At 40.2% G+C, this 18,604-nt stretch overlaps 1 protein-coding gene across 1 annotated transcript in view; it reads right to left on the bottom strand.

The window, feature by feature from the left end:
- DLGAP4 (DLG associated protein 4) overlaps positions 1–18,604 on the bottom strand; it is a 328,200-nt gene that overhangs the window by 135,904 nt on the left and 173,692 nt on the right. The window contains exon 2 of the mRNA XM_081947857.1: positions 1,004–2,052. Coding sequence (XP_081803983.1) covers positions 1,004–1,957 — 954 coding nt within the window. The 5' untranslated portion in view covers positions 1,958–2,052. The remainder of the gene's footprint in view (positions 1–1,003; positions 2,053–18,604) is intronic.

Consider the following 18,604-nt stretch of genomic DNA (forward strand, 5'->3'; position numbering starts at 1 on the left):
ACACAAACATTTACAACTTCAGTTCAAAACTGCTCTTTTCCAACCTAACCTTTTTAAATCCTTCAGAGCAGATGATCTCCAGTGTTTTGTTTCATTTTAGTAGCATCCCCAGTTTCAATTGACTACAGTGCCTGGCACTTCCCCTCCTCCCTGGTGCCTGGTCACTGCTCTAGACACTGTTGGCACTTGCTATATTCTCTGCTGATCGGTAGCTGCTGTTTTTAAAACAATCTTGTGAATTGATCCAACAATGGACCGTTAAATCAATGAACTATTCTCAACTCCAAAAGGTCATGCTCATTCAATCTTGACATGTCCCAGTGGGGACTCTTAGTTTTTGCTCAGGCTGGGTGAAACATTGTCCCTTGCTTTTCCACCCCCTAACCACAGTAAAGAAAGCTACAATGTCACTATAAGGTTAAAAAAAAGAAAGAGTCGCTGCTACTGTCTAAGGCAGAGGTGTCAAACTTGCGGCATCATGGCGTCACATGACATATTGTGAATTTCCACCCCTTCGCTAAACCAGGTGTGGGCATATCTAGCATGTGATGCATTCGGCCCATAACCCATGAGTTTGACAGCACTGGTCTAAGGAGAAAGAGCGGGAAGAAGGGAACTAAAGGCATGCATAAGTAGTGCAAACATCTGGAAAGTAAAGGGATTAATGATTATAGGTTTAACGAGGAGGGAACAATCCCTCCCCCTAAAGAAAAGGCAGTTGCTGGTAGATCACCCTATATAGGAGCCAGGCAGTGAGGCTTCTTATATGGGAAGGACAAGAAACAGGAATAATCGATTAGGTCTTGCAGTGGCTGTAGTGTGGATTGAGCATCAGCCCAGTCATGTTGCCAAGCCATTGGAACCTAGACTGTTCTTTCTGAGGTTGGTTTAAGAAATAACCAAGACAACAGGTTTAGGCTACCTGTCCTTAGCTAAACTGATTCAAAATGTTCTTTATCCAACATTCACATGATCGCAAGAAAGTCTCAAGTATGGCACTCACCTGCAAGTACTGATACGCTAAATCTTGATGGCAGGATTTAGATTTCAACAGCGCTCTGTCGATGGTAGCTGAAGCCTTTTGGCACATTTCTCGAGCATGACTGAGTGTGAGCGTGGACCAGGACCCTCTTTTGATATAGTTTGACTCACTGTTGATGGGGATGTTGGTGCAAGTGGTGATCTTGAGGTCATTATTGCTCTTGGAGGATTTCAGCATATGTTCACTGATTGTGTTGTAAGCATGCATAAAGTATTTAGGCTGGCTGTGATCAGGCTGCCTGCCCAGGGTCATGAGGCCCATAGGGTTACGATAGTTGCAGGTGTCACTGTCCAGATTGTCATCTGAACTCCACCAGCCTGATATGTTGGATCTCGTCCTGCGTTTAGTCTCTGTGGTTTTTGCACGGTCTTTACTCTTGCTTCTCCGGTTTGGTTTTGAGTCCTCGGTGCCTTTCTTGCCATTCACACTGCCTTTAGAAGCACCTTCCAAGGATTGTGACTTAGCAAAAAGTTTTTGGACTGAATGAACCAAGTGCCGTATTTTCCCGGGGTTTTCATTCCGGTGTTTGGCATCTGAACTTCTCTGGAACTGGAGGGTGCTAAAACCATCCCTGTGGATGGGCAGTTGTTTTTCAAATTGGTCTAGTAGGTTGGCAGGGAGTCTGTTAATTTTGGTGGCTTGGGCATGACTTGGAAAGGGGTTCTCATCAGGAACCTCAAAGTGAGAGTTGTAATGAATACGTGGAAATGTACTGCTGTTAGAAATCTGATTGTTGAGTGGAAGGAGGCAGTCACTGTGGAGAGAGTTGGGCGTTGGAAACCGAGGGTCCATTGAATAGGAATCTGTGGGACTAAGAAGATAAGGATTCCTATCTTGAGTGGCATAGAGTGAGTCTTGAGGAGAGTCCAGATTATCAGATAGATGGCGGCTTCGGTTATCTCCTAACCCCTTCATGGCGCTGAGGTATCCTAGAGCATTGCTTCTGTAAGATGGCACGCAGGATATATCCACCCTGTTCCTTGTCACAGTATCTTGACTGGGAAGTTTTTCTGCAGCCAAAAAAGATACAGAAAGAATGGTTAAAAGATGGAAAAATATGTTCTCAGAATCTATCTATGGAAATCACCGATAAGCACAACTACAAACGAGTGATAGAAATAATCCTTCGAGAAACCAAGAGACCTCAATTCAAATAGGACAATGGCTTAAGTTATTGCATTTGATAATCCATTCCCCTTTGAAAGTCTCACTAGGGTATCTGCTTCATTTCCTGGGCAACTCAAAAGAATTTCTGGCATTCGAAGTTGACCTCATTTAGAAAATTCAGAATTTTTATTTCTATCCCACCTTTATTATTATGTTTGCAATTGTTCTGTTACAATATGAATTTACCTTAATTAACTGGGAGAATGAAAATTTACTGTTTGCATCAAGTTATACATAAAGCTATGGAACTGAAGGAATGAAATATTAATATGTTGTACATGAAAATTGGTGTATAGAAACTTACAAATAGAAAGCAGCTCTGGATTTGGCATGAATTGCAAAAATTAATCTGTCTCATCATTGTTCATTATTAAGAAGTATATTGGTAAAGAGGTGTGAAAAAAATGCAAAAACATTTTAGTCATTTGATTTATACCAAATTAACTATTCACTAAGGCTGCATTACTATTACTATTAGTCTTCTCATTGTTTCTATCACCCATCTCCTCCCATTTATGACTGCAGGACTGTAACTTGTTGCTTGTATTGATATTGTTTCCTGATTGCTTATTTGTACCCTATGGCCAGTAATGGTATCCTCTTTTTTTCACTACTGGTTTAGTAGCGGGAGCGTGCAAGTCTGGGCATGAGCCGAAGGTCTGTGATGTCGTCTGGGTGGGTGGGTGGAGCCTCATGCCAACGCCACTACCGATCCGCCTGAACTGGTGCGTAGTGGCAGAATACCGCTACACCTCTGCCTACGACTATCATTAAGTGTTGTATCTTATGATTCTTGATGAATGTAGCTTGTCTTTTTATGTAAATTGAGAGCATATGCACCAAAGACAAATTCCTTGTTTGTCCAGTCACACTTGGCCAATAAATATTTCTATTCTATTCTATTCTATTCTATTCTATTCTATTCTATTCTATTCTATTCTATTCTATTCTATTCTATTCTATTCTATTCTATTCTAACTAAAGAATGTAGTCTATTCATCAAAAACATTTCAGAAGCAGTAGAACACAGTTTCTGAGATATGTAAGTGGGCATCACACATCACCCAGAGGTTACCATATGAGGACAAATCATGCATTGACAAGATTGCTTGAAGGTGGGTACTTCTAATGTAATGTACCTGGATTGCCCCTGTGACTATGTAAGACAGACGAGAAGTAAGCTAACTAACTGACAGCAAGAACACAGGTGAGTGGTCAAATGAGGGGACTCAAATTCATTGGTAGCACCCCATTGCAATGAACAAGGACATACATTTAATTTAATTACATTGTAAGAAAAATAAATATAAATGAACTGTTTGTTCCTGACGCTGTTAGCGGATAATGTTTCATTCTAAATTTTGCAAACTTCAACAGTCTTGTATCATAGTTTTAATCATTGGACTATAAAAAGTATAAACCTTGAGAGGGGCTTTGCTTGTAGAAACATGCAAATAAAGCTGTTTTTATCTGCTTTTGTATTGGCATGCCAACTGCTTTGGGCTGGCTCTTTTCCCATTCCTCATCATCCTACTGTGTACCAGCCACTCAAAGGCTTAGAAGCAAACAGCTGTGAGTTCATGTCCAATTCACTGCAATTGCAATGATAAGATTGTAAGTGGGTGCTTGCATTGATATGATATGAATGGCGCCATGGAGTAAGCAGTTGGGTCAGCATAGCAATGGGCCATGATTTCCTCTACAGCAAAGTAATTGGACAAGCAGAAAGGTCAAGAGCAACTCAGGAAAATCAATCATGCTTTGAAGTTCTGAAACATCCATATGAATTTGCTCATGAATATGCATATAGGAGAGAAATAATATACGTAGTTCTCTGTACATAGTTCCACAATTGTAAGAGTGTTTGCAGTTATTCAGGCTAAGATAATAGCTATCAAATCTTCTTCACTGATTGCTTCTATCTGAGTAATTAGCTCCCATTCCATAGCAAGGAGGTGTTTTTTTTTTATAGAAGTAGGTGCATTGTTGCATTTTTTAAATACCTGTTTTCTTTAGAAACATTATGCATTTGGTCATTGTTATTAAGGTAAAGATAAAGGTTCCTCTCGCACATATGTGCTAGTAATTCCTGACTGTAGGGGGTAGTGCTAATTTCTGTTTCAAAGCCGAAGAGCCAGTGCTGTCCGAAGACATCTCCATGGTCATGTGCCCGGCATGACTAAATGCTGAAGGTGCACAGAACACTGTTACCTTCCCACCAAAGGTGTTTCCTATTTTTCTACTTGCATTTTTACATGCTTTTGAATGGCTAGGTTGGCAGAAGCTGGGACAAGTAATGGGAGCTCACTCCGTTACCCAGCGCTAGGGATTTGAACTGCCTAACTACCGACCTTTCTGATCGACAAGCTCAGCATCTTAGCCACTGAGCCACTGTTTCCCTTTCATTGTTATTAGCATAGGATATTAGTCCATGTTGGCTAGCTTACAGAATCATAAGTGCGAGATCCTTGGTGCTCCATTACCTTGGTTGCTTTCTAGCAGTCATTTCATTATCAAACTAAGCAACATCATCAGTGCTAGAAAGGAGTAGGGTTTGTGCTCATGTTATATACTAGTGGCTTGCCCTGTCAGTGATGGTGGGAGTGATCTTGGTGGTTCCTTGATTAGTCTGTTGTTTACTGTTAGTATGACTTGTTTGTTGTTTACTTGTTTGTCTGAGTTGGTGGTTCTCTAATTGGGCTATTGTTTATTTCTTAATTGTTAGTCTAGTGTTAATTTTGGTATTAATCTCTGCTCACCTGGGCATTGATTATTGTTAAGGAGGTATTTTGGTCTCTTTGTTTCTATTTTGGCTTTTTGATTGTCTCTTTTGAATGGAATGTAGTTATTTATCTCTCTGTCATAAGTTTGATTGGCCTAGTGCAGGTGTGTCAAACTCATAGCGTCATGTTGTCATCACGTGATGTATCACAGCTTTCCCCCCTTCACTAAAATGGGAGTGGGCATGGCTAGAGCATGATGTATCCGGCCCATGGGCTGCATGTTTGACAACCCTGGCCTAGTGTAAATGAGGCATATGATTTATGCAGACTTGCATTTCAGGATAAGCTATTCTCTGCTCAGTAATGGAAGTAGTTCTATCACCCATATTACCAGATAGGGGGCATTTCTTTTTCTTCATGAGCCGCATTGAAATGAATGAGAGGTTTAACAGATTAACAGAGTTTGAAGGGACCTTATAGGTCATCTAATCCAACCCCCCTCGCTCAAGCAGGAGACCCTACACCATTTCTGACAAATGGCAGTCCAATCTCTTCTTGAAAGTCTCAGGTGATGAAGCTCCCACAACTTCCGAAGGCAACGTCTGCTCCATTGGTTGATTGTTCTCACTGTCAGAAAGTTCCTCCTTATTTCTAGGTTGAATTTCTCTTTGATCAGTTTCCATCCATTATTCCTTGTCTGGCCTTCAGGTGCTTTGGAAAATAGCTTGACCCTCCCTCCTCTTTGTGGCAGCTCCTCAAATATTGGAACACTGCTATCATGTCTCCCCTGGTCCTTCTCTTCATTAGACGAGCCACGCCCAGTTCCTGAAACTGTTCTTCATATGTTTTAGTCTCCAGTCCCCTAATCATCCTGGTTGCTCTTCTCTGCACTTTTTCTAGAGTCTTTTTTTAAAATAGTGTGATCAAGAGCACAACCATTGCTGAACTGTTTGCATTTATTTCCAAAGGTTTCTAAAGGAAGGACTTGGAAATGTGACTGCATTTGTTACTAGTCATTGTTTGCTTTCTCCTCATGTCAGGACAAAAGTTAATGACAAGAGTTCAAAGATGAATTATTTGGTTTGGCCAATAGAATTTTGCAGCTGCTATGAGGCCACATCATTAGCAAGGATGGGCAAAGTTGGCTTCTTTCTCTACGGAGCATAAAACATAGCACACAACCTACATTAGGATTGGACAACTTGTATCCTTTTAAGAGAAAGAGCATTTATTTCAAGGTTATTGTTTTTTTACTTGAAAGACTAAGCCACTAACATTGGCAATGCAAGTAGCAGAGTTCTTTTTTAGATTGAACTAACTTTTTAAAGACTCTGAACTTTTAAGGATGGGCTAGATCTATTCAATGGATTAGCTTTCCCAATGTCACTTGGGAATTGCACCTGAGAGTATAAATCGAAGAAAAATAGAAAGGAGAACAAGAAAGACTGCCTGCATCGTTATCTTTTCCTTGGCTCACTGAAGTTATCAGATAGCTATTTCTAAAAGTATCTCTGAGCTAGACAAATTTATGATTTTGTTTCTTGCCTGGCAATAGAAGTATGGAAGATGAATTACAAAGCATTGGATAATCTCACTTGATCATAAATTGGGCTGGAGTTCCCTTTAGCAATAAAGTACCCTATCTCTTATCATCCTTTACAATAGCAAGGGATAATAGGTACACTTTCAGGTATACTTGAACTGCAGGTGTCCTTCTTTTTATCATTATCCATGCTGAGCAGATTATTTAACAATATTTAGGGGATTTCGTCATGCCCATTCTTCGATCGAATGAGTAGGCTATCTGGTTTTCTCTTACTTTCTTTTTTTATGAAAACATTTAAATAGATATTGTTAGAGTCACTGTCACTTGCACAATGAATGCACAATAATGTGATTATAGACTGTCTCTTACTTAATCTTCTTTAGAGCAGAATTTTCTGCTCTAATTTGATAATCCTTGGCAAACCTAGGCTTATACGTAGTAGATATGACTCAGATGTTAGCATCCACTAGGGTAGGATGCTATCACGGGTAATATCTTCTTTTCATGTACATTCCAGTATTTGTACATGGAAATACTGATGAGTTAATATTTCAATAGGTATGAGAAAGGAAGCCTTCTTCAGTCTTCTGCTGTCCACACTTGCTCAGTTATATCTCTTCAGTTGGGGAGTGTTATATTGGGTACCAAAGCATCATAGAACTGATGCCTGTACAAAGTGTACTACTTATTTATGCCTACCAAGAACAGTTTAAGATACTGACTCTAAATGGCTTAAAGACTGACAATCTGAAAGGTTACACTCTGGGACTATGAACTTGCCCATTTATTAGTATGGTACAATCCTTGAAGACTACCTCCCATTGCCAAAACCTCACCTTTCGGGCACACCAAACAAGATTTTCTTCCATATGGTTCCTATGGAATGTGTAATCTATGGAATATATATTGGATGTAATTGCATTATAAATAAAATAAATATGTGACAAAGTTAATATTTTCTTCTTTATAAACCCTCTTTCTGTTCAAATAATTTAGCAATAAAGCATATCTGTCAATGTTGTTCATTCTGGAACTCCCTAAACTGGATCTCTCTCTCTTTCTCTGTCTCTACATACACACAGACATAGACATACACATAGACATACACACACACACACACGCACACGCACACACACACTTCATGTTTTGAAACCCAAATAAGTGGTTTCCCCCTGGAGCTGACAAAGAACAAGTAACTTCAAAAGAGAGTCTAGTGAGGCTGACCTTGCTATAGGCCAACATGCTGTAAAATGGGGGAAAAACATTCCCTTATGCATGAGTTTATAACACAACACATTAAAATCCCTGAGAGTCTGTCCAATTGAGTTGCATCACTGGGTAGAAAAGGGAGTTTTATCCAGAAGCAGCTATAGTCTTTAAACTGAGCTTCCCAAGGGCACATATCACATGAATTTGAGTAAAGAAAAAAAATCCAATATCTACAATGAACACAAGAATCAACCTTGATCAGCACATGATGAAATACATGGTCAAGAAATGCTGTCTCAGGAATGTAACAGGAAGCACAAGATATATAACACACGGAGGCTAAGCTAGAACTTTGCAAAAATCATTTTTTTAGGATGTGCTTAAAAGAAGGTTTATTGGAAATCCTGGAATGGACAAAAATGGAATCTTTGAGGAGCACTGACAATGACCATGACATGCAGTAGACTTAAGGCTACTTTTTTTGTGGAATTGGTATTATATGGTACCAATTTCTTACCTTGCTACCAAGGTAATTGGAAATTTTAGAAATGATTGTCCCAATGTACCAGGAGATTTTTAGTTTCCTGAATGCATTTTCCCCTGCAAAAGAAGTCTTTGTTTTTTCTCCCTCCTTTTAGGGTTCTTTACTTCATATCTGTCTTTTACTCTTTTTTCTTGGTGATTCAATAAGCTATTCTATCAAACAACCAACATATAAGGAGTGGTTTAGTTGGGGTTTTAGTTGGAGCTTGGAGTTTATTCTTATTTTTATTTATTTATTAAAATAGTATGCCACCTTCCTCCCCTATAAGGTGACTCTGGGTGGCTTGCAAGTTATAAATCAAGAAAAGTAATTAAAATATTAAAGACTTCTTTTCCATGGTTTCAGCTCAAAGGAGTTCCAGAATTCATAACATTAAATAGAGTACGGCAACCATCATTCTTTCAAAATTGCAATTTTCTTTGGTTTTCTTTTTGTCTTTATTTTTTTTCTCTGCAGAAAGATGAGGAAGAGATCATTCCAACTTGTTATCTACATGTTTATGCTTTTAATGCATCCTCCTCCGCAGCCACAAGCACACTTGATGGCTAATGGAAAGGAATTGCTGGAGTTGGGAACGTACATTTGCTTTCTTGAGAAATGCATTAGCTAGTTCTCAACAGGAGAAAAATTCCAAAGTTGATACTTGCCTCAGCATCTCTAAATTTGGCAAAACTGGCGAAGATTAAAAAGTCATCTAAATTGGCTTGATAGCACACTGAGGACCAAATAACAGAACCTTCTCAAGAGTAAAAGGCTGAAGAAAAATGTGAGCTGCCAGCTTGACTCTTGCCCTTCTTTCCCTGTTCCAATTAACACTTTCCTTAGGTTGCTCAGCTTGTATGCTTCAGCTGTTTCCATACTCTCACACTAGAATTCATTGTATGAGTAAGTACACTTGGCAGCCAGGAGGGGAAAATGAATTTACTGGCTTGTATTTCAATTCTTGTTAGTGCTTTGGATGTCTCTGAACCCCCAAGGCCAGAGATAATTGAAAAAAAAATATTCCTATTATCTTCAATTTTCTGCTTCAGTCCCTTGGATTCTGTGTCAATATTTATTCTGGTCTTTGCAAAAAGATCTGGTAATCTTTTTGTTACAGAATACCACTTTCTCACAATTCATGAAATTAAATATGGATTTTTTTTCCTTTCAAGTGCTATTCTTCCATAAAGTGGGGAGAGGTAGAATAAAACTAAAGTGGGAAAAGAAAACCTGAAGGAAGTAAAGCTTTCAGTACTTTGAAGCAAGGTTTGGTGCAAGCGTTAAGAATTGCAGGGATAATTTCACCTGATCACCAACTATTTCTCAGCAACAACTTTCTTTTCTTTTTCTGTAGGTGAGAACAACAGTTGGGTGGCCAGTATGACTAGCAAGCACTCCAAGCACTTTATACCCAACCCCAGTGTTGGGATTCAAATAATTTAACAACCAGTTCACCCAGGGTCAAGTTGGCTGTCAGGGGAGGCGTGGCCCATCCCTGTCCTCTAGCTCCTCCGCACATTCGCACATTGTAAATAAGGACTTGGAGAAATGATAGATAGCATTTGAAAAACAACCCATTTGAAGGATTCTTTGTTTGAAAAACTTAAACATTTTTTTTCAAACAAAGGCAATCTCCTTAATGTCATTTAAATGGCACACATTCAGATGCTCTTTAGAAGAACTGCAGGAACTTCAAATGATAATTAATTTTTACCTGTACCACTAACAGCATAAGTACGACAGAAATAGTGTAATTTTAGTGGTGGATTCATCAGTAAATTAAGATATTACTGTAAAGGTATTTTGCAATGACATACACGGAGAGGGAGAGAAATGGAGGAACCTCCAGTCTACTTTAGGACAAAAATCTATTTTATTTATCAGTCATAGCATAGTGTCTTAATAGACATATATTGCCTTTTTTCTCAAATCCACTGGGCAGATCTGAATTTTCTGTTTCTCCCATTACCAGTATAGGTTTCACTGCTTCCTGGGTGAGGGCTGATGTCCTCCTCCTCCTCCTCCTCCTCCTCCTCCTCCTCCTCCTCCTCCTCCTCCTCCTCCTCCTCCTCCTCCTCCTCCTCCTCCTCCTCCTCCTCCTCCTCCTCCTCCTCCTCCCTCTCCCAGCCCATTGCCAATGCATCCTGCACACATTTCACAGCTGTGATTTAAAACTGTTTTCAACATGAGCCATCTTAAGCCCTTCAGAGTGGATGGTCTCCAGGGCTTTGTTCCATTCTAGAAACATCCCAGCTCCAATTGGGTAGTTTTTGGCACTCTCTTTCCCTCCTCCAGTTCCTGGGCTGCCATTTCATCCTGGGCTACTGGTCCATTACGTCAGTGAAGTGTCCTCAACTTTGGAAGCTTGTACTCCATTCACCGCCCCCCCATCTCCCCATGGACATCCTTTTGGTGTCTGCCTAGGCTGGATGAAGCATGCTTTCCTTGTTTTCCTGTACTCTTTCCACGGTACTGAAAGGCTTCCCTCCACGCTTTAAAAAATAAGTTTCAGTATCAGTTTGTTGCTGCTGTAGTTTCTTTCTGTGAAGATGAAGTACATTCCTTCTGTTCTTTCTTGCAAAATATTTCTATGGGCCTACAGAGGAACTAGGAATAAAGAACCACCCAACCCTTATGGCTTTGACTACTGTATCATCAGAATTGTTGGAGGCACCATAAGGGAAAAAAGAAAGGATCTGTATTGTTGTCAGATGAGACAATGTGGGAAGAAGTGTACAAATATTTGGAAAAACAAAACAAAACAAAAGTTTGCTGTCAGACCCAAAACCAGGAATAACATGTGGTAATACTCCCAAGCTGATTTCTTTATAGGCAGAATCTTGCCAGACTGAAGACTCTATTTTCTGGTACTTGAAGTTCTGGTTGCAATGAACCAGATTGTGACTGCCTGGAAACCGTGAAAAGACCTGAGGAATTAATCTTGGGACTGACACAAGCTGTTCCATTAATCAGTGGAACAGCTTGCCTCCAGAAGTTGTGAATGCCCCAACACTGGAAGTCTTTAAGAAGATGTTGGATAGCTATTTGTCTGAAACGGTATAGGGTTTCCTGCCTAGGCAGGGGGTTGGACTAGAAGACCTCCAAGGTCCCTTCCAACTCTACTATTGTATTATTGTATTATTGTATTATTATAAGGATAGCTCAACTGAGTTGGAGAAACCTCTTTCAGTAGGAGACGAAGCAACTTAAGCAGATCCTCATTTGGGTTGTGTGTTGGCTTTGGACTAGTGTGTATTGGCTTTTTATTAATGAGAGAGTACATAGCTAAGTGATGACTCTGTTGGACTTGTGATGTATTTTGGGAAAGTAATGGGAGGACAAGTATTCTGAGTTGGTTGGGTGTTTCATTAGATGCCAACCTGAATGTTGCTCACATATTGTTGTCTTCTTACAAGGGCGAGGTTTGTGTATCAGTTCTGTTTTGAAAGAATTTGATTGTGTAAGTCATCATAGTGGAGTTTGTCTGTGTAAATGGAGGCAGAGAAGGGTTAAGTCTAATTTGAAACCCCTCAGGGAAGGGTTATAGCACATTTGCAGGAAAGAGATGACAGGAAACATTTGCGGTTGGTCCCTAATTTCATCTCAGGAGTCTTATTACTAAGTCCCAGTAGGAAGATTGTTGGTAACTCTAGTCTTAAGGTGCTGGTACATCAAGAGCTCTTTCTTCCATAACATGGTTGTGGATAAGCATGAAATCCTAGTGCATGTTACTGATGTCTTGTTAGAGGAAGGAAAGCATGGGATTTGCCTCTCTGGGTTTCAATCCACCAGCAGAAATTCCTAGGGAAGGGGTGATGGCACATACAAAGATATTTTGAATGTAATCAGGTACTCTGTTGAGCTGAAGGTAAAAGCTTATGAATTATGCACCAATTTCATTTATTTATGTTTTATATTTCTGAAGCACCCATCTTCCTTAAAGAGAGACTCTGGGTGGTTTACAATAAAACATCAAAATATAAAAAAACATTATATATAACATTAGAATTAAAGAGTTAAATGTTAGAATTAAAAATTATAAAACTTTTTTTAAAGAAATTAAGGAAGCAAGAATAATTAAATCCTAATAAAAATTAGCTGGTAAAGGCAAAGGGAAGATTCTCCATGGCACCAACTCAGCAGAGATGGGTTGTCAATTTTTCTACGACTAGTTCGGGCATGCTTGCAATGCTTCTGCACATGTGCAGAAGTGTCTGGGCGGGTGAATGGAGCCTCCCGCCACAGCTACTACCGGTTCTCCCGATCTGGGCCGAACTGGGAGCAACCCACTTCTGCAACTAACCCCATGACTGCATGCTCTCTTGGGTTCCTCACACAACGCTGCAGAGCAGTGGTGGGTTGCAGGCAGTACACCCAGGTACGGGCATACTGGAGTCCACCCAAGCTCCTTACCTGTCCTTTAAGCCTTTGGCGCTTTCGTGCATGCTCATGGTGTGTATGGCGCCTGCGCAATGCTCTGCCAAGAAGCTAGAGCATCGTGGAGGCTTGCAGAAGCGTCACAGGCAAGTACAACACATGCACGCACCATGCACGTGTGCGCGCATACCACACACGTCCATGTGGGTGACGCTGGGGCTGTTCCAACCGTACCAGTTGGAACGGAATCCAGAACCCACCACTGCCGCAGAGCCATGTTTTAATTCCTTTTTGAAGGCCAGAAAAATGAGAATATTCCAAAGGGCAACAGCAGAGAAGGCTCTCTTCCTACCTTGCTAATCAGAGTTCTTTAACTGATGGGGTCTGCAATGTACCTTCTCTGCTAGACTGATGGGATGGACTGATGTGATGGGATGAAGCCAATTCCATAGGTAGCCTGTAGGACTTTATAGGACCAACACCTTGAATTGGACCCAGAAGCAAATTGGCACCCAATGCACTCAAAAAACAGAGGTGTTATATGTGCCCTTCTTTGAGTACTCAATGCATGGCTATACTTTGTATCAGCTGAAGCTTCTAGAAAGTTTTCTAGCCCCCCCTATTTTCCAAAGCACCTGAAGGCAGGACAAGAAGCAATGCATGGAAACTAATTAAGGACAGAAGCAACCTGGAGTTAAAGAAGAAGAAGCTTTCTAACAGTGAGGACAATTAACCAGTGGAACAATTTGCCTCCAGAAGTTGTGAGTGCTTCATCACTGGAGGTTTTTAAGAAGAGATTGGAAAGTCACTTGTCTGAAATGGTATATATTGGACTAGAAGAACTCCAAGATCCCTTTCAACTCTGTTATTCTGTTACTGCACTCTAATCACTGTGCCACCACAGCTCCTAAAACCTAAAAACCCACCAATGATTTCCCCCCAAAGTCATTAAACTCTGGTTGTTTCAGAGAGCCTTAGGAAGAGATGTGTGATGAGTAGAATGTTCCTGCAGTAGATTTTAGAAACTGTGGGCTGTTTATTGGAACACTGCTGTTTATTTTGCTGTTGTTGTTTAACTACTATTTTATTTTATTGTTCTTAGGGCTTGTTTGTCTGTCTTCCTTATGGAGTGTTATCCATTTTCCTTTTCTGTTGTGAACTGCTTCATATTTTCTCACCAAATAAAATGTAGCAGCTCTCTGCTCCAATCCTCTGACTGCAATATGAAATGCCCTTAGCTTCTGTTTTCTCAAATTCTTTTGAGGCAGGAACACAAGGATGCCACAAGCATTGCAAATTACAATGGCAGATTACTATTCATTAATTTTTACTTTTAGTTCTTAACAACGCCAGAAAAGATTTTTTATTTCTTCTTCTTCTAGGGCTTTCACATTAGCCAAGGATTTGAGTCTTAGAGGAAGAGAAAATGGTTAGATTTCTCCACTGAATTCCCAAGGTGAACTCCTGTTAGCTTTTTCCTTGCTCAGTGAGTTTGCCCTCTGGAGACATTGTGCCTTATAAATCTCTCACAGTCTCTGTTTATTCAGCAGGATCACCACAATAGGCAATCAGCAGTTTTTGGGACACACACCTTGCAATCAGCAGCTATTCAGGAAATAAACTTTTCAGCTTCACACTCAACACACAATCCATTAGAATACACAGCTTCTGGGTCACTCTTCTTACTACCTTCTGTTGAACTTCCTAAACTTTGCTTAATTCCCTCCTGTTTGCTCACCCAGGGTCCATGATCCTTAGAGATTACAAACTTATCAAGGTCCATAAGTAATGGGTGAAGTCATGCACACACACACGCACACACACACACACACACACACACACAAACGTCTGTCTGTCTGTCTGTCTGTCTGTCTGTCTCTGTCTCTCTCTCTCTCTCTCTCTCTGACTCTCTCTGTATATATGTATATGTATATGTAATCTTTTTTACCTTCTATACTTGGTCTCCAAATGTTTGGCATTCAACATTATAATACAATCAGGACACAATTGTTCATTTAAGCAGCTGCCTGTGTTAAAGTCTCCTCTCCTGTTCTGCTCATCACTGCTAATGCCTGCTTCCATTTAACTGTGGGCAATAGTACACTCTCCAAACACATAATAACCTGTCCACAGCATGTAAGAAAGAAAAGAGGGAACATGGAGAAAGAGAGAATTAATGAGGGCATTAATCAGAATGTGGCTTAGAATTCAGTGAGAAACTGATGTAAGAGAAAAACTCCAAACTAGAGGCATCACCTCTTGTGGCACAAGTCAATGATAAATTGTGTCTGCCAAATGTTAATGTTTTCACTTTTGGAAATTCTTACCAGTTAATGTTTCAGAGTATCAATTATAACGTAATGAGTGAAAGTAGGTAAACATAATCATGTAGTATAGTGTAGTATTAATACATAGTGTAATATGGTGTAGTGTAGTATCCTATATTCCAGCCTTCATCAACATGTATTGAGTTTCTTTGCTTTGTGGGAATGCTGTGAGTTCAGAATTCTGGAGCACATCATCCAGAGAAGGCTGCCCTACACTATTTAGCCAAGAGAGCTACCTAGAGGTCTGATTCCAATTAACCAGGGGTGAGGAACAGTGGCCTTTTTATGACTTGTAGGTTTCAACTCCTGGAATTCCTGAGCTAGCCATGCTGGCTCAGGAATTCCAGGAGTTGAAGTCCACAAATCATAAAGAGGCCAAGGTTCACCCACCTCTGCAATTAACATTCAATTACTGTAAAGATATCACATAGTTAAAAATATATTAACAGGAGACAGCTGATTTTAGATCTCAATAAATTTATCATCCATAAATCTTGCTAGTTGAATTTTGTACACGATATATATTTGTGTGTGCATGGAATGTGTATCATGGAAACATTCAGTCACAAATGTGGACTAAGGGGTAGGAGAGTGAAATGGTTCTTAGCTGAATCAAAACTGATTTATGGAGGAAATGGTTTAAGGAAGAAGAAAGGAAAGAAAATTCAGAAAGGCAACAGCAACGGAAGCTCTCTGATTTCAGGTTCTCTACTTTCTCTGCTCAACTCAGCTCACTCATGCAAACTTTGAATTGGACATAGGTATACTACATTGTTTCTCTGAGAGAAACATGCAATAAAAATCAAATTAAGACTGAATTTAAACAATTAAAAAGTCAAAAACCCAACTCTGTTGTGGCAGTCTTTCAGGAGAGCAACTGTTGGGAAGGAAATCATTGGGAATCTCATTGCTCTGAGATTTCTCTGTGATGCCAGGAACTGTTAAACTATGCGAGGCAGCAACACTGCCAAGCATTGTTGCTGAAGTGCAGTAAAATTATACTGAGGAAACAACACAGTTTAAGCTGATATACTTTCTCCTGACTCAAGGATGGGAGAAGAGCATTTTAATGTGACTAAAGAAGAACCATGTGGTTATGCGATTTGTAGGACTATTCAGTCCAATGGTCTGGAGCAATTTCAAATCTATTGTCATCTCTTTCAACAATTCTTCATCTTTAAAATAATTTGGACTGGAGATTTGTTCAAGTAGCGGACTCTTCTATGTAAAATACATGATACACAGATGCCCAAACAAAGAACTGAGTTTAATACACTTTCAAAATGCTCCATAAAATCTGTTGGCAGTGAAATTATGAAGGCTATGTCTCCAAATTTCTCCAGTGGGAAAATAAATTTCTCAAAGGTTTTGACTTAGCACTGCTACTGAAAAAAACTCAATTAATGGAATTAGCACTTGGTGTATTTGGTTGGGATTTAATGGATATGTGGGAAGCCATGGGGATTGCAGAGTTCTAGAGAGGTAATTCTGCACTATCCTTGCCACTTTTAACTAAGTGCAAAAACATCACATTTAATCACCTCCCAAATTCATTGGCTTTTTGAAGTAATTCTGAAAGCAAAGTCTCTGTTATCAGATTGAATGCAAATTAGCAGGGGGAATAATGCAGATTTTCTCTGCTTGGATTAATTGTCAGTGAACTATGGAATTAATAGAGCCAGATTCATCAGGGTTCAGAGAAGGTTTCAGTGAGTGGGATTCCTAAAGAACACCAAGTTTCTTTGTAGGAATCTTCCTTCCAACTGTATCAGTCCACCTATGACCCCGGGAATGCTATAGGATAAATACCTCTCAAAGCTTTAGTGCATTTACCTTTGTTTCAGGGATGAGCTACCTACAAGATCCATGCATTCCCCAGACTCCTGTTTTGTAGCCCTCTGCCACACTCACTCCAAAAATTACATCTCCGAAATTCAGGGCAAAATTCTGATAAAGCAATGACCCATCGTTTCCTGGACTTGCTCATTTTTGGTGATTAGCAACACAAAACAGAGGTTCTAATATCTGATAGCTATAATATATCTAATCCCATCAATAAAAAAATTATCGTATCTTAATTAAATCACTTAAAGTCCCTGCTAAGTCCCAGTCCCTTCTAATTTTTCTTATGCCATTGTTTAATAGCCCAACTCAATGTGATTTTCAGCTACCCAGAAAGTCTGACTCCCGACCAGAAGTTTGCCTCTTGCCTTAAATGGAACAAGAGCTGAAGGTATATTATTTTGTGCTAAACTCTGCTTAAGGAGATCTGTCATGTCTCATTCAAAATCTTTAGCGTATGCCATTGCTGCATACTATGGAAAACGATCAATTCTACATATTGCAACCAAGTCTAAAGCAGATTTGTGTGTGTATTTTTGTGTGTTTATAAAAGAAAAAATGCCAGGTGTTAAGCGATTCATCATATTTTCAGGCACTCCATGAATTCGTCTGTTGGCTTGAGAAAAAGCACTTTAATACACACAGTAATGACACGAAAGAGATACATATGTGCTTTATAGAAGAGGCCAGATAGTCATTAGGAAGACAACTAACTACTTCTTTTTGCCTGCGGAAAGACTCACCACACAAAATGGTCAAGTTCTAAATTGATGAGAAAGTAAAGTACGTTCGGTGCCATAGGCAATATTATTACTTGAAACTTATATACTAGACCCGTGATGGCTAGCCTTTTTGCCCACACACACAATGCAATATACCCTGCCCCTTGCGCATGTGCACACAACCCCGTGCTCCCCCTGTGCATGCACACAATCCCTGTGCTCCCTCCGTTCATGCACATGGACCCCCGCACCCTAGAAGACCTCCCTAAAGCCCCCTAGGACCAAACGTGGGGTGCAAGGGGGATGGCACCGCACCCCTGTCCCCCTTTTGGGGCCTAATAGGCTTCCCTGAACCCTCCTGAAACAAAAAATGGGGCACGGGGGGGAGGGCTTTCCTGCACTCCCCACCTTCCCCTGCCCCCATGCATGTGTGTGCGCCCCCTGCCCATGCGCATGCTCCCCACAGCCCTCCTGTGTCTCCTGCATGCGTAGCAGACCCACAAATCAGCTGGCCAGCGGGAGGTGTGCATTCATGCGCAGTGGAGCTGGACTGGGCGATGACTCGCGTGCTCGCAGAAAGGGTTCAATGTGCAACCTGTGGCACCTGTGCCATAGGTTTGCCAACATGGCACTAGACTGTCTTCTTCATTTTGTTATGCTCTGATAGTGCCTAAGAACTCTAATGTTAACCAAAGCCACTGATTTGGCGGCCAACACGCATTATGTGCTGTCTATCAAAACCTTATCACAATAGCTATTCCTTTTTAAAAGCTGCAAATGAAAATCTAGATATCAGCTGATTTAAATTCTGTAGGATTTGTGAAATCCTATTGATACAAAATGCAACCTTCACACGCCTCTTGGTTTAATTATGTAAGCATAGTGTCACCATTCATGAGAAGGCGGAGGTGAAAATATTAGTGTTTTTCTGCTAATGATAATTTTCATTACCTTGAGTAAGGTAAATTGCATTAATAAATAGGCATGACTAAATTGAAAGATGATGGAGAATCAATTTCTGTAATTGTTAAAACATAATTAGCATTGTTATTTCAGGCTTCTTGTCTTCAAGTTACCAATCCTAATTAACCGGTTGCTACTATTCTGCTCTGTGCCCTTTAGA

The sequence above is a fragment of the Natrix helvetica genome (assembly GCF_964273705.1).
Source record: "Natrix helvetica genome assembly, chromosome: 3".
In the NCBI taxonomy this organism is placed as follows: domain Eukaryota; kingdom Metazoa; phylum Chordata; class Lepidosauria; order Squamata; family Natricidae; genus Natrix; species Natrix helvetica.